This window comes from Erpetoichthys calabaricus, chromosome 12 (assembly GCF_900747795.2).
Source record: "Erpetoichthys calabaricus chromosome 12, fErpCal1.3, whole genome shotgun sequence".
In the NCBI taxonomy this organism is placed as follows: domain Eukaryota; kingdom Metazoa; phylum Chordata; class Cladistia; order Polypteriformes; family Polypteridae; genus Erpetoichthys; species Erpetoichthys calabaricus.
In genome coordinates this window covers 17801691-17817613 of record NC_041405.2, presented here as the reverse complement: position 1 = coordinate 17817613, position 15923 = coordinate 17801691, and the positions used below count along the sequence as shown (strand labels likewise).

The window sequence follows — 15923 nt, the reverse complement described above, 5'->3', positions numbered from 1 at the left end:
AGGCATCTACTTTTAGACACTGCCTCCCCCAAGACTCTAGATGGAGAGTTCCCTGCAGCATAGCAGTGCACCGGAGGGCACCATGGGATATGGAGTTCAGCTTCACAGCCCTGCTGAGTACAGTGAGTGCCGCCAGGAGAAGCTGCAGGAGGACCTGGGGAGTCATGCTTCCCTCATAGCCCGAAAGTACTAGTAAGTCACGAGGACAGAAATTCAGAAGTACTTCTGGGCTGAAGAAAACTCAAGTTCTCCATCTGACCGGGTCTTTACTTTACTTTACTTCTGTTGTTTCTGATCTGCATTGGTTACAAGCACAGGCATAACTGGCCTCTTCAAGGTCTCCACGTTCATATTTGTCCAATTCAGAGAAGTCTTTGGTTTCTCCTGTTCGTCTTCTTCTCCTCCAGAGCAGGACTGGGGCCCACAGGCCCTGCAGGTTCATTTTGGAGGAGAGTCATATTTAGGTCTGTGCTTTTCTTGCTTTCCTCACACTCACGTTCAGTAGAGCTGGTCCTTAACGTTAACATTTTTTGATTTGTAAAGATCTGACATTAAGTTTTCAGTTTTCTTAATTTGCTCTTTCTGTTTTGTGAGTCTGCCCTCCAGCACCTCTACATTTCATATTTGCCAATAGCTGAATTTTTGTCTGTTGTTTGACTGAAGTGTTACTGCTAACTGCTTTCTACTTACCTCTGGATCTTTTGAAGTCTGAACACTCCTGATTTTTCGACCACCTAAAGTTGCTTCAATCTCAGTTTTCCCACTCTCGTTATCAGTGCTCTGGCCCTGGTCATTCTGTCCACATGTAGCAGGTGGCTTCATTTGTGTCAGACCACTACGGTAGGGATACTGAGACAGAAACTCTGAATCTTGTTGTGTTTTTGTCTTCGTATCTTCTGACTTTTCACCTGTAGCAAATAAATATGTTTCTGATATTTTACCATCAACATTTCAAAAGACGTGATGCTAAACTCACCTGACATCACTAGAGTTTGCCTGATGGAAATAGACAATGAGAGATAAATGAAAGAGTAGAAACAAGACTCTGATTCTTTAATGTAACATTAAATAACTTTCTCAGACTTGCATAAAATCAAGTTCAGAGTTATTGGGTGCTGGCGCCCATCCTGCCAGATTTGGTAGAAAACAGACCCCATCTCTGGACAGAGTAACAGTCCAACACAGGGTCCATTCAGACTCATATTCACCCAATGCCTTTCGGAGTTGCTTGTTAACCCAACCTCCATATCTTTGGGGATATGGGTAGAAAACTGGAGTGCACAAAGGAAAGGATTAGGTTTAAAAATGTATATTATTATCACATTGAAGTGTTGAGTATTTACTTTAAAATATTTGGGCACTCCATTCAATTTACAAAGCATTTAATATACACTAGGAATACTGTACAGTAATCCCTCGCTACTTCGCGGTTCACTTTTTGCGGATTCACGACTTATGTATGCATATCTAAATATATAACGCGGATTTTTCGCTGCTTCGCGGGTTTCTGCAGACAATGGGTCTTTTTACTTCTGGTACTTGCTTCCTCAGTTGGTTTGCCCAGTTGATTTCATACAAGAGATGCTATTGGCAGATGGCTGAGAAGCTACCCAATCAGAGCATGCAGTTAAGTTCCTGTGTGCTGCTGATTGGCTCAGCGACGGAGTGCTGCATTAACCAGGAAGTCTCATCTCACTCATTCAGCATTAACGTGCTCCTGCTACTGCATTCAGGGGATCATCACCTTCATCGTCATCATTTTTACTGCGCAGCATATTCATCACCATCATCACGTCATATATAGCTATGTGTACTTCGCTATACAGTAAGTGTAAACTTATCTACCGATTTCATATTGCTTAGCAGTTGTCCCTGTTATTAATAGAGTAAAGGGTGGGTGGTAAACAATACAGGGAGGGTTTAAAAACGTCCAAATACACGTTAAATAATTAAATAAATATGGTGTCCCTACTTTGCGGAAATTCAGTTTTCGTGGTCGGCCTTGGAACCTATCTCCCGCGATAAGTGAGGGATTACTGTATGTACTTACAGTTATTAAATCTCATCAACATGGTGTCTACCACAGTTAATACACTGAATGCTGCTTGTGTAGGAAATCCCTTTCATGTACATCTGGCATTGTCCACCTTCATATGGATGTGCTGCCTTCCAGGAGACCTTCACATGTAAGACCCTGCTACAATCTCAGATGCAATAAATGCTCTGAAACTCCATAAGTTACAACAAGAGAGGTGAACTTTGAGTGAGACTCCGATATACGGATTTCCAACCATCAATGCTAACAAGCTATGTGACCAACACTCAATCAAATCAGAGGAAACTGAAAACATCTGCATAAAACCACCGTGGACAGTGTCAGAGTGGACTTTCGTGCTCATTGAATCTTGGTTTAAAAAGGCCATGTTGGCTACAAATGTTGAAAATTATTCTGTTGTCTGTGAATGGCAGACAGCAACACAGTTTCTGGTGAGCAGAAAGATGAAAAACATGTCTATGTGTTAACAGAAGATAGCATAGTAATGGCAGTGCAACAAAATGCATCTGCTTTTGAATACCCAAATACTCTCTAAAGGACTTCATTTACCTGACATGTGAAGCTTTGTCACATCAGTTTTACTGTACTATGTCTGGATGTGGCACCTGCAGCTGAAATAATTTATGAAACTATACAACAGCTGCTCATTCTGGGAGACTGCACAAAGCTTTATGTACGATAGACATGGGGTTGTGTACCTCTCTGGTACCACTCGTTTACCCCCTTTGTCTGTTTCTCTAAACCCTTGAGACTTAAAAATTTTGGACAGCTTCAATATCTACTCGATCCCACTGTCCCCTTTCTAAATGTCACCTGTATCCATTGATGTGCCTGTAGGAGCACAGAATTGATTTACTGGCCATTTCTTGGAGATAGAAAATAAAATAAGTAAATGAGACAGTTACACAGCGCAGTCCCTACAAAACCACCAGATGTCATGAAACTCCTGCTGCTGCTGTCCTTCCAACATGTCGTTGCTGAGGGTCTACCGATGGAGGAAGCAGGCAGTCCACTAATGCACAGTGAACTTTAGAAGTTTTTAGCACTTTCTTGGTGATTCCATTGGTCAGACAGAACTTCAGCTTGCTTTCGACAAGGATGGTGTGTGTTTAATTTCAGAATTTCATTCTTTCACCTTTGCATCCACCATCATCCTCCTCATGTGATGTTTCTCTTCCAGTTACAAACAGACAGGCAAATAGATAGTTGATGGTATAAAGGAGCACCAGTTGCGTTTCTTGACACATTTCTCCTGAATGATACGTTGGCTCAAAGTCCTTAGTGTTGGTGTGTCAGAGTGAGAATGTGTAGCATTGTTCATAATGGCACTCAGTTTTGTTTTAATTCCATCCTTTGTTGTGACCTCCAGGGGTCCAGAATGTGTCCCATAACTGAGCTTGCCCTTTTACTTATCTTGTTGATTCAGTGGGCCTTTCTTGAAGTGATGTTACCAACCTAGCACACCACAGAGTGGAAAAGTGCACTGGCCACTGCACAGTTAGAGAAGATGGGAAGAATGTCACTTTAAAGGAACACAGCCCTTTCTTATATACTGTAGTTTCTCTCCATTCTGAAACCAGTCAAACCTGTTATTAATGTGGACCCCTAACTACTTGTAGGAGTGGACCACCTTTACATCCGCTCTGTGAATAGTGCCCAGACATAGAGGCTCTTTGGCGTGGCAAAAGTCAATAACCACTTGCCATCAATTTACAAAACACAGCCTTATTTCATCCACTAGATGGCAGCAAAACACTGCCATGAGAGTTTTTCAGACGTAAAACTGTAAAGAGGATCATCACACGTCACCCTAAGTATGACTCAGGAGTAACCAAAATCACATAGCATTCCAAGTACATGTCATGATTGGAGTTTATGCCAAAGAGGCTACAGTGTCATTCAGACAGTCATTGTCATAGCTGATTGTCCTCCCCAACATTCTGAAATGTCTCAACCACTATTAAGTATTAGACCCCACCAATTAATTAATTACAAACAATACAATTAGAAATGTATTTAAACATTGAAATCATATGGTGTTAAAATGGAATGCAAGCACATTGCAATTAAATTAAATAAAGTAAACCTTGAGGAATTTATACTTGACGCTGGATGGTTAATATCAGAATTGACGTGAGCAACACCCCAGAGGATGTAATATTAAAAATTACAGCCACCAACCAACATTCAATTCAGTGAAGAGAAGCAAAGTATTTAAAAATATACATTTTGACAGAGAATTCAAAGAGAGAGGACCACTGGAATGATAGCCCTGAATAGAAACTTTCCTGGCTGCCTCTGACATCTCTTTGCAGCGTCTCTCCAATTACACTTTATTTTGGATATTTTTGGATCAAAGCCATTAGGTTGATTGGTATGATGCAGTCATGCTCTTGAACTTATCTGTAAATACTACTTTACTTTTTATTTGTTTAACAATATTAATCAATTGACAAAACAGCTCTAGATAAACTCAGAAATGATCAACCATTCATAGCGGTGGACCAAAGGTATCAGTGAGCAGGTTTCTATTGCTCACTCTTCCTAACACTTCAGTACATATAAAGCCATCAAGCTTACCGGTCTCGCTGGTTTTCACAAAATCTGAGTAGTTGATCTTGTTCAGACTTTCATTCACACTAAGCAGATTTTGTCTCAGTGTATCAGCTAAGAAATGCTCCTTTACTGCAATGATGGGTGTGCTTTCACTTACAGAAGGTATACATAAAGACTGGACATTCTGCAATAAGACAGTGAAAAGAAGATGAATGTTAGAAATATTTATCTATAAAACAGATCTCCTGGTCAACTTACAATTTAGTGAAGCAGTGATATTACCTGCAGGAAGGAGATGTCGTCATCTGTCTGTGAAATCACTTCTAATTCAGTATCTTTCCTTTCCAGCTCATTGATCTCTTTCTCCAGTTGGTCTCTGATCTTTGTAACCTTTCTCAATTCTGTTTCCTCATGTTCTTTAATCATGGAAATCACTTTTGATCTCAATCCACCAATGGACTGAAGCAACAAATCGAATGTCTCTTCATATTTCTGTTCTTCTTTCTCTGCGGTGCTCTAATTAATTAAAACAAGAGAATCTGATTCACTCACATGCACTTTAGAGTGACTGCTGAATTCTCTCAGGCATAATCACATATTGATGTTAACTCAGTGACAAACACAGAACCAGAAATGTATTTAGCTCAACAGATTGGGAATTTGTTTGTCAAGTCTACAATTGGAATGAGTGCTGGAAATCAGTCGTGGCAAGAGCAAATAGTTGTTGCCATCTTAATACGATATTATGACATAGATAACATCGACCAACTTGTAATATAATTTATATTTAGTACATAAAATTGACAAATTTACTCTCAAAGCTATGCAAATGCAGCCAGCAATGTTAAAAAATGATTCTAAATGTCATTATAAATAACACATAGAAAAGACAGTAACACATGAAATAACACAGAAATCACAAATAAATAATTCAGTTTGCACAATCACTCCTTGTACAAGCATGACGTAAGTGTAGAGTATGTGTCAATTATTTTAATACAATGACCTTCGCATTCCTTACCCAAGAGTTACACAAAGCACTGGAGGGTTTCCTTAATCTTTGTAAAATCATCTTTGGCACCAACCAGCTTATTATTACTGAGAAAGTGGGAGCCACACAGAAAGACAAAAAACTGAAAGTCAAAGAGTCAGAGGGTAAGTGCTAATACACTGAAGGCCAAAAACAAAGACTTGTAAACGAGACTGAGAAAAAAATGACCATCGTGGATGATACGTCTAAGTACAGGGCCTGTTTAAATACAGATGTGCCTGTCACACAGTGTGACGTCCAGGACTGCAAACCATAAACAATCCACCATCATACTGGAGTAAAGGGACTACGAAATGGCAGTGCTCATAAGAAAACATTTCTAAAACACAACATAAAAATAAATCAACAAAAGCAAATACATATTGAACATAGATAATGAATTCTCCATGTTTCAAAAACAAGATAAAAAATCTACATCACCTAAAGAAAAGTGATATTTGAATGTGTGTAAGGACATAACTTGACACTCATCTCTGTTTGCAATGAACCAGTTTTTTTAAAGTAATTTTCCATATATAATGGATCCTTGATCTACTAAAAATCTGTTGGATGGAATAATCAACTGAGAACTTTCAAACACAACTGACTGACTGGAATGTGTGCCTGCTTTTGTAAGAACCAAGAATGATAAAAATGGAATAATTGGATAATTTTTTTATGAATTATTATATGCTCATGTTGTTAATGTATTTAGTATTTTTTTGTGTGTTTTCCGCCCCATTCTCTTTATGGGGAGCCTGAGGAGTCTGGGCCATGTAATGCTGCAGCTGAAGAGCGCACAGTAATTCAAATAAAGCAGCATCTGTTATTATTATTATTTTTATTATTACTTTTTTATTTTGTCTGCTTTATCATTAGGATTTTATCCCTGCCTTGTGGTTTGTGTTTTTTTTTTTTTTCAAGATTACCTTCCTATGATCCACCTACTTACAAATTAAGGTACTGGTCTGGTAATTTGGATTTGCTCACTTTTAGAATTTCAAAAGGCCATCCTGTTTTGTTTCCTTTGTTGTGCCTGTCTTTGTTTTCCTTTACATTTTTTTTTAAATCCTTACAATAAAAACTGTAATACTTAAAGGAAACTTGTTTTGTTTTCTTGGACCACATTCTTTGTGACTTTTAAGCTTCTGCTCTGTTTTTGTCCTGTAGAGGCCACAAGCCTGCCTCTTGAGTTCGGGTCAGGCTTCCAGGAGTGACAAAACCTCTGTTGGTGCAGACCAGTGGAAGAGCACAGATCTGGCTTTTGTGTTTTGAGGCATACAAATTTTGCTCATCAGAATTTATTTTTCTTGTGAAAGGTGCTGGAACATCAAAGAAAAATGTCAAAAGGAGAACACCAACTCTAGATGTATCTACAGTACTTAAACATTTTAATGAAGGATCTTCATGGTAAAGTACAGGTGTTATGTTGAAGAGTTTCTATACTGTTCAAATGTAGTTTGAAAAGCACCTACAAAAAAAAACTCAACCAATAAAAATATTAATGTATGCTTGGACTAGATGGTCTCTTGATTATTGAAGAGTCTCTCGATTATTCATAAGCAGTTTGAAAAACACCTATAATAAAAATAACTCAACAATAAAAAATGTATTTGTTTAATATATGTTGAGACTGGCTGGTCTAAGATTAATTTCACTTTGGGTATGTCATCCTATGATTTTATTGTGTAGATGGGGACACATTTGGCTGAAACACAGGCAGGAGAGGGTTATGATGTGGGGACCCTTATGTGAAAATGCTGATGTTATTTAAGAGTGGTGTCCTGCAGGGGTCAGTGCTGCAGCTGCTGCTCTCATTTATGTATAAATAGTGTTTGTAATTTTATTTTTAGGGTTTTATAAATAAGCAGTCTGGTATCAATCTTGAGGGTGCAACGAGTACCTTCCCCCAAGGTGTACCCAACATGACATCTAGCTGTTTCATTTTTGGATGACAGTTATTAGACACAGTAGTCAGCTCTTTATAATTTTGTCCTGAATCTGATAGATAGATAGATAGATAGATAGATAGATAGATAGATAGATAGATAGATAGATAGATAGATAGATAGATAGATAGATAGATAGATAGATATATTATATAAATTTTAGTATATTATTATTAATCCCAAGGGTAAATTCACTATTATCTGATGATAATGTTATAAATATTCTAATAAATTCACCAGTGTGTTTGGTTCCCTACTTTAAATTCAGCAGTGTGAGCTGTAACAGATTTCTGTTCTGGAGTATGTAAAATCACCCAAAATTCTGCCAAGAAGAATTCTGAATTATTCATACAGTGATGCCCACTGTCTCATTGACTGTTGTTCACTCCAAAGACAACACTACGTACAGAAATAATATGCTTTTAGCATATGATAATATACTTTTTTTGCTTTGTTATTATACTATATGCTGGATTGTTAATCAAAATTTTGAATTATTAATTCAGAAATATCAGACACCAATTAGAACCTTCTCAATAACATTCCTGATTCCAAAACTACAGAGAGAGGACCTCATCACTGAACGTGACATTCTGCTGCACATTTCTAGCTGCTCCATTAATAACTAAACTGTGTTCGTCAACTCAGAGAATAGGGGTTTGAGGTTACTAATTTTATTTTGTACCTGTGGATCACTCATTGTTTTTCAGGCTCGCACTTATATTGTATACTGTATGTTATGATAACTCAACAATGAAGGGATGATTGGTCCAGAAATATTTTGAATGGAGAGACAGAGGAAGAAAAACAGCAAACAAAGCCAAAGGGAAAAACAAACTTGGGACCAAAAGGCAACTAAGAAGGAAAACCTACAAATCCACAAAAGGCAGATTCACTATATATTATAAATTTTTCTTTACAAAGAAAAAAACTTTATCAGGAAATCTGGGAAATGCTGCACTCTTCTTCTGCCAGTCACTTGTAGTTTTATTCTTTGACACTCACCTTCACTTGCGCCTCCATCACTGTCACCCTCTTCAATGTCTTCCTTTTATTCTGCATTTTCTCCTTAACATCTCGGCGTGATGTCAGCAATTGGGCCTGTGTGGAGACATACAAGGACTGTAGGTATCAGTTAGGTCTAATGCGGATCAATGTCCAACAATCTAGAATTATTATTACATTAAAAAGTTTATTTTGAGAAGTATTTGTAAAATTCTGAAAGTGTGTTATAGTAAAGATGGCCGTACTCTTTCTATTCCTCAAGTATACACTTCGAGCGGCATGGTGGCACAGTATTAGCGCTGCTGTCTCACAGTAAGGAGACCTGGGTTCGCTTCCCGGGTCCTCTCTGCGTGGAGTTTGCATGTTCTCCCCGTGTCTGCGTGGGTTTCCTCTCACAGTCCAAACACATGCAGGTTAGGTGCATTGGCGATTCTAAATTGTCCCTGGTGTGTGCTTCGTGTGTGGGTGTGTGTGCCCTGCAGGATTTGTTCCTGCCTTGGGATTGGCTCCAGCAGACCCCCATGACCCTGTGTTAGGATATGGTGGGTTGGATAACGACGACAATGATGAAGTATACACTTCCACGAAAGAACTTGTCCATCAGATAGTTTTATACAACAAACTTCTATTTCTATGCAATTATGATCCAGAGTGGACAGAAGTCATTTACTGTATTACAGAGCGTTTTTCAATCAATATATGCCAACATTGAAACAGAAAGGCTGAATTAAATTAGGAACAAATAAGAAAAAGCTACAAGTTTGGGTGGGAGTTGACTGGACTTGAACCCAGTTTTGTCAAATCTGACTTGCTTGTATTACATTATTACATTTGTAATAATACAGAGAATTACATTTGTCTGCAAGGAGATTATGGGAAAATCTATGCTATTGCCTTCATCTTTTACCTATGGCCTGTGCTGTATGCACAAACAAACTCAAGTCGCACTGACATACAGTAGGTCTGTTATTACGGTAGGCCAGATTTATTTATTACATTCACAAAGTTGGCCAAAATTGTCTGCCTTAATATCCCATCAACAACCACAACATCATCATAACATTATATGCAGCATCTTCATTTACAGGTTAAGAAAATTATAAATGTAATGACTAAATACATCCGGCGCCGCCGAGAGTGGCAGCCTTTTCAGCAGCTCCGTGCATGACTGTATGTGTATGTGTACTTTTCTACTTTTATTTTTCTATTTTTATTTATTGATCACTTCTATCACTTTATTTTATGTGGATTCGTTCCCTGGACACACTTACTTTTACAACGTGGGCATGAATTTTTACACGCCGAGACTCGCCTATTCAAGTTCTCAACTTCGAGCGCTGAGAACAAATGCCAGTGCCGGTGTGGTTCCCTATTTACCCGACGAGGTAAGAAGGCGGTATCGTGGCAGCAGAGCGGGCACTAAGCTAAAAATGAAGCGGCTTGCGAGAAAGTGGCGTTTTAAGCCTTCTGTGCCTTCTGTGATTCTGGGGAATGTGAACTCAATCTCAAATAAGATCGATGAACTGGCTGCACTGGTGAAAAATGTCAGAACCTACAAAGAATTCAGTTTGTTGTGTTTTTGCGAAACTTGGTTAACTAACACCATCCCAGATGCTAACGTAGAACCACCCGGGTTTAGCACAGTTAGAGCGGACAGAGACTCAAGTACCTGTAGGAAGCACAAAGGAGGAGGACTCGCTCTCTATGTTAATACACGGTGGTGTAACTCTGGACATATCAACGTCAAAATCTCCACTTGCTGCAGGGACATCGAACTGTTGGCCGTAAGTTTACGTCCCTACTACTTGCCCAGAGAGTTTGGACATGTCATTGTTGTTATTGTATACATTCCTCCTCGGGCGGACGTGGAGTCAGTGAGTGACATCATCCATTCCGCTGTTGCTAAGTTACAAACGCAGCACCCTGAGGCACTTGTGCTAATCGCTGGAGACTTTAACCATGTGACGCTGACAAAACATTACCTGCATTCTCCCAGTATGTGGACTGTAACACCCGGGGAAATAAGACTATTGATTTACTGTATGCAAACGTTTAAGACGCATACAGCGCCACCCCGCTGCCTGCACTTGGGAAAGCAGATCATAACCTGGTTCTGCTTCAGCCTCACTATAAACCAAAAGTGAGAGTCCTACCTGTAACCACACGATCATTCAGGAAGTGGACCCCGGAGGCTGAGAATACACTGAGAGAATGTTTTGGAACTACAGACTGGGATATCCTGCAGGGATCTCATAGTGAGAACACTGAGGAAGTTGTTGACTGCACCACTGACTACATCAACTTCTGTATGGACATTGTAGTTCCAGTAAGAACTGTATGCTGCTAAGCTAACAACAAGCCATGGATTACAAGTGACATCAAGGGCCTTTTGAACCAGAAGAAAAGGGCTTTTAAAGACGGTGATCAGCATGAGCTCAAGCGTGTGCAGAAGGAACTCCGAGTCCAGCTCAGGCCGACGAAGGAGCAGTACAGGAGAAAGCTGGAGCAGAAGTTGCAGAATAACAGCATAAAGGAAGTGTGGGATGGGATGAAGATCATCACTGGCTGCAGCTCGAAGCGTGGTACCACCATCGAGAGAGACGTGAAGAGAGCAAACCAAATGAACAACTTCTTTAACAGGTTTGACCACCCTAACCCACTCTCACTCTCACCTCGGAATACTGCACCCTCCACACATCCTTCTGCTGATACCAGCATAGGAGAGACATCCACACCCATAATTACAACAGCGCAAGTGAGCAGAGAGCTGAGGAGACTTCATGCCAGCAAAGCAGCGGGTCCAGATGGAGTATCGCCATGACTGCTGAAGGTCTGTGCATTGGAGCTGGGGGGTCCTCTACAGCGCATCTTCAACCTGAGCCTGGAACAGGGGAGAGTCCCGAGGCTTTGGAAAACATCTTGTATCACCCCGGTCCCAAAGGTATCATGTCCTAGTGAGCTGAATGACTTTCGGCCTGTTGCTCTGACATCACATGTGATGAAGACCATGGAGAGGCTGCTGCTTCACCACCTTAGGCCACAGGTTTAACACGCCCTTGACCCTCTGCAGTTTGCATATCAGGAGAAGGTGGGAGCGGAGGATGCCATCATCTATATGCTACACCGATCCCTCTCTCACTTGGACAGAGGCAGTGGTGCTGTAAGAATTATGTTTCTAGACTTCTCTAGCGCCTTCAACACAATCCAACCTCTGCTCCTTAGGGACAAGCTGACAGAGATGGGATTAGATTCATACCTAGTGGTATGGATCGTCGACTATCTTAAAGACAGACCTCAGTATGTGTGTCTTGGGAACTGCAGGTCTGACATTGTGGTCAGCAGCACAGGAGCGCCACAAGGGACTGTACTTTCTCCGGTCCTGTTCAGCCTATATACATCGGACTTCCAATACAACTCGGAGTCCTGCCATGTGCAAAAGTTCGCTGATGACACTGCTATCGTGGGCTGCATCAGGAATGGGCTGGAGGATGAGTATAGGAACCTAATCAATGACTTTGTTAAATGGTGCGACTCAAACCACCTACAACTGAACACCAGCAAAACCAAGGAGCTGGTGGTGGATTTTAGACCCCGTGATCATCAAAGGTGACTGTGTGCAGATGGTGCAGACCTATAAATATCTGGGAGTGCAGCTGGATGATAAATTAGACTGGACTGCCAATACTGATGCGCTGTGCAAAAAAGGACAGAGCCGACTATACTTCCTTAGAAGGCTGGCGTCCTTCAACATCTGCAATAAGATGCTGCAGATGTTCTATCAGACGGTTGTGGCGAGCACCCTCTTCTATGCGGTGGTGTGCTGGGGAGGCAGCATTAAGAGGAAAGACGCCTCACGCCTGGACAAACTGGTGAGGAAGGCAGGCTCTATTGTTGGCATGGAGCTGGACAGTTTAACATCTGTGGCAGAGTGAAGGGCACTCAACAGGCTCCTATCAATTATGGAGAATCCACTGCATCCACTAAATAATGTCATCTCCAGACAGAGGAGCAGCTTCAGCGACTGTTGGATTGCTGCAGAGATGGTTGTCCTTCTGGAAGGTTCTCCTCTCTCCACAGTGGACCTCTGGAGCTCTGACAGAGTGACCATCAGGTTCTTGGTCACCTCCCTGACTAAGGCCCTTCTCCCCTGATCGCTCAGTTTAGATGGCCGGCCAGCTCTAGGAAGAGTCCTGGTGGTTTCGAACTTCTTCCACTTACGTATGATGGAGGCCACTGTGCTCATTGAGACCTTCAAAGCAGCAGAAATTTTTCTGTAACCTTCCCCAGATATGTGCCTCAAGACAATCCTGTCTCGGAGGTCTACAGACAATTCCTTTGACTTCATGCTTGGTTTGTGCTCTCACATGAACTGTCAACTGTAGGACCTTATATAGACAGGTGTGTGCCTTTCCAAATCATTTCCAATCAACTGAATTTACCACAGGTGGACTCCAATTAAGCTGCAGAAACATCTCAAGGATGATCAGGGGAAACAGGATGCACCTGAGCTCAATTTCGAGCTTCACGGCAAAGGCTGTGAATACTTATGTACGTGTGCTTTCTCAGTTTTTTTATTTTTAATAAATTTGCAAGAACCTCAAGTAAACTTTTTTCACGTTGTCATTATGGGGTGTTGTGTGTAGAATTCTGAGGGAAAAAATGAATTTAATCCATTTTGGAATAAGGCTGTAACATAACAAAATTTGGAAAAAGTGATGCGCTGTGAATACTTTCCGGATGCACTGTAAGCCATGGTTTAATTGTATACAGAGAACTTAATTATATAGTGCTTTTTAGACCTGCTGTCTTATGAAATTTCCTAGGTGAAGCTGGAAAACACAACCAGTCTAATTATAAATGTAGAATTGGTTAAGAAAAGTTATTAAAAAATAAATGAAACGGGTGGAAATATTTGATGGAGCTTTTAAACCCATGAAATATGTGCTTTGATATTAGTAGCTTATTACAATTAAGAGAAGGTGGGCACCATGGTGGTGCTATGGCTAGGACTGCTATCTTATGGCTCCAGGACCCCATTTCATATCACTGTCTGTATACAATATACATGTTCTCCACGTGTTTCATGGGTTTTATATCCATCCATCCATATTCCAACCCGCTGAATCCAAACAGGGTCACGGGGGTCTGCTGGAGCCAATCCCAGCCAACACAGGGCACAAGGCAGGGAACCAATCCCAGGCAGGGTGCCAACCCACCACAGGACACACACAAACACACCCACACACCAAGCACACACTAGGGCCAATTTAGAATCGCCAATCCACCTAACCTGCATGTCTTTGGATTGTGGGAGGAAACCGGAGCACCCGGAGGAAACCCACGTAGACACAGGGAGAACATGCAAACTCCACGCAGGGAGGACCCGGGAATCGAACCCAGGTCTCCCAACTGCGAGGCAGCAGCGCTACCCACTGCGCCACTGTGCTGCCCTGGGTTTTATATTTTAACTCAAAATGTGTATGTCAGGTTAATTGATGACTCTGGTGTTGTAGTGATGTGTTTGAGTATGTCCTCTGATGGACTGGCACTTTATGGTTCTTGTACTTTGCCAGATGCTGTCCACTCCCTGAAGCTTTTTAATAGTAGGACAGATAGATGGACAGTGGTGGTCTGCATTGGTAGATGTCATAAACCCAACAGTAATTCCAGTTTTAACACCTGCTATACAAATTAACAAAATGCATAGTTGTGGGTGAAAGAGGCTATTGTGATGGCATTTGGCACACCTCAGCATGAGGAGTCAGTCATTGCAAGACCAGGATGTGAACACCAAGCTAATTTGAATGGGCAGTCCACCTAACATCCTCTTTTTGGGGATGTGGCATGAAGACCAGAGTATCAGTGAAAAACTGTCAAGGCTTGAGAAAAATGGGCAACCTCCACATAAACAACTTGACCCAGAATGCACTCAGAATGTTGGATTAATGAAACAGAAAAATGTAACTATTAACAATTACACCATGACATAAAAATAAAATGACACTTTAAAAAAGATCATTATTATTTAGAATTAAAACTGGAGAGTGGGCTCAATTCCACAAGCTACAGAGTTCAGTAAGCCCCAAGCCCCCATGTTACCTGTCTCTCTTGTCTCTCTGTATCTGGCGTCACCATGTCATGACTCCTGTGTTCAGTCACTGCACACAAGCAGCAGATACACGTCTGGTCCGTCCTGCAGTAGACTTCCAAGGCCTTCTGGTGCTTCGAGCAGAGTTTCTTGTTAAGATTAGGAAGAGGAACTTCCAGCTTGTGTTTCCTTAGGGCTTCAGACACCCTGTGAGGTTCGATGTGAGTCTCGCAGAAGGAGGCCTGGCAGGTCAGACAGGTCTGCACAGCTCTCTCCTTTGTGCCGGTGCACACATCACAGGGCACATCAACAGGGTTTGTCTTGTTGAGTTCCTCTACCACTTCAGCCAGCACAGTGTTTCTGTGAAGAACAGGCCTTAAGACAAAAGTCATCCTGCACTGGGGGCACTTGAAAATTTCATTCGTATCCCAGTAGTCTTCAATGCACTGTTTACAGTAGTTATGTCCACAGGCAGTGGTCACCGGGTCCTTCAGGCGCTCCAGGCACACAGAGCAGGTGAACTGATCATGAGACACTGAAATTTTTGCTTCAGCCATCGTGTTTGTAAAGCTCCCACTGCATTTAGACTTTCACCTTCAGTGGCAGTGACAAGTTACTTTCACTTTCTGTAGTGCTGGAGGAAGGAACTGAAATCTGAGCCTGCAGGTTTTATGACATTACTGACTACAGCCAAACAATAGAAGGGAAGTTTAGAAACATTCTTACATGGAAAAAAAAAAGCCGAAAAGATGCAATCAATGCATCTGTTTTTAAAAGGACACTGAATAAGAACAAGTTCCATCCTGGAACCAGAGTGAGCATATCCATCCATCCAATACTGAATGGAGAGACAGGCTTCAGGTTTGAAAATAGATGGATAGAGTCACACATGCGTGTCTGAGGTTCGACTTCCATGTTCATGTGACGTAAGCAGTACCACTCCAGGACACAAGGGGGCACACTCACTGACGACTTAATATCCTTTTCTCTCACTGCAATGAGAAATTGGACTGAATTTACTCTGCCCCCTCCTGTCCCCCCTCTATAGAGCTGCGATACTCCTGGTATGGCTCATCTTGTTCTACAGAGAGCAGACAGAGGAGTGGAGCTCCCACCTGAATACTGACACCTAAGAGAATGATGAATGCTTTTGAGCACCTGTTTACTTCTTGGACATTTTAAATATCTAAACAGGCGTTCCAGTTGGTGCCCCAAGATTTCCTTTGTGATCAGTGTGTT

General features: G+C 41.4%; 1 protein-coding gene and 1 long non-coding RNA gene across 4 annotated transcripts in view; one reads left to right on the top strand and one right to left on the bottom strand.

The window, feature by feature from the left end:
- LOC114662964 (E3 ubiquitin/ISG15 ligase TRIM25-like) overlaps positions 1-15923 on the bottom strand; it is a 127190-nt gene that overhangs the window by 15142 nt on the left and 96125 nt on the right. The window contains exons 1-5 of one of the 3 annotated variants that reach the window (XM_028816710.2): positions 14696-15307; positions 8597-8692; positions 4895-5128; positions 4637-4796; positions 691-908 (exon numbers count right to left, since the gene is read on the bottom strand). In XM_028816710.2, the coding sequence (XP_028672543.2) occupies positions 691-908; positions 4637-4796; positions 4895-5128; positions 8597-8692; positions 14696-15241 (1254 nt within the window). In that variant the 5' untranslated portion in view covers positions 15242-15307. Of the gene's footprint in view, positions 1-690; positions 909-4636; positions 4797-4894; positions 5129-8596; positions 8693-14695; positions 15308-15923 lie in introns of those variants that run through there. The other 2 variants (XM_051934436.1, XM_051934434.1) reach the window with 2 other exon arrangements.
- The window catches only part of LOC127529760 (uncharacterized), a 97031-nt gene continuing 96032 nt past the window's right edge, over positions 14925-15923 (top strand). The window contains exon 1 of the long non-coding RNA XR_007936360.1: positions 14925-15071. This is a non-coding gene — a long non-coding RNA (uncharacterized LOC127529760). The remainder of the gene's footprint in view (positions 15072-15923) is intronic.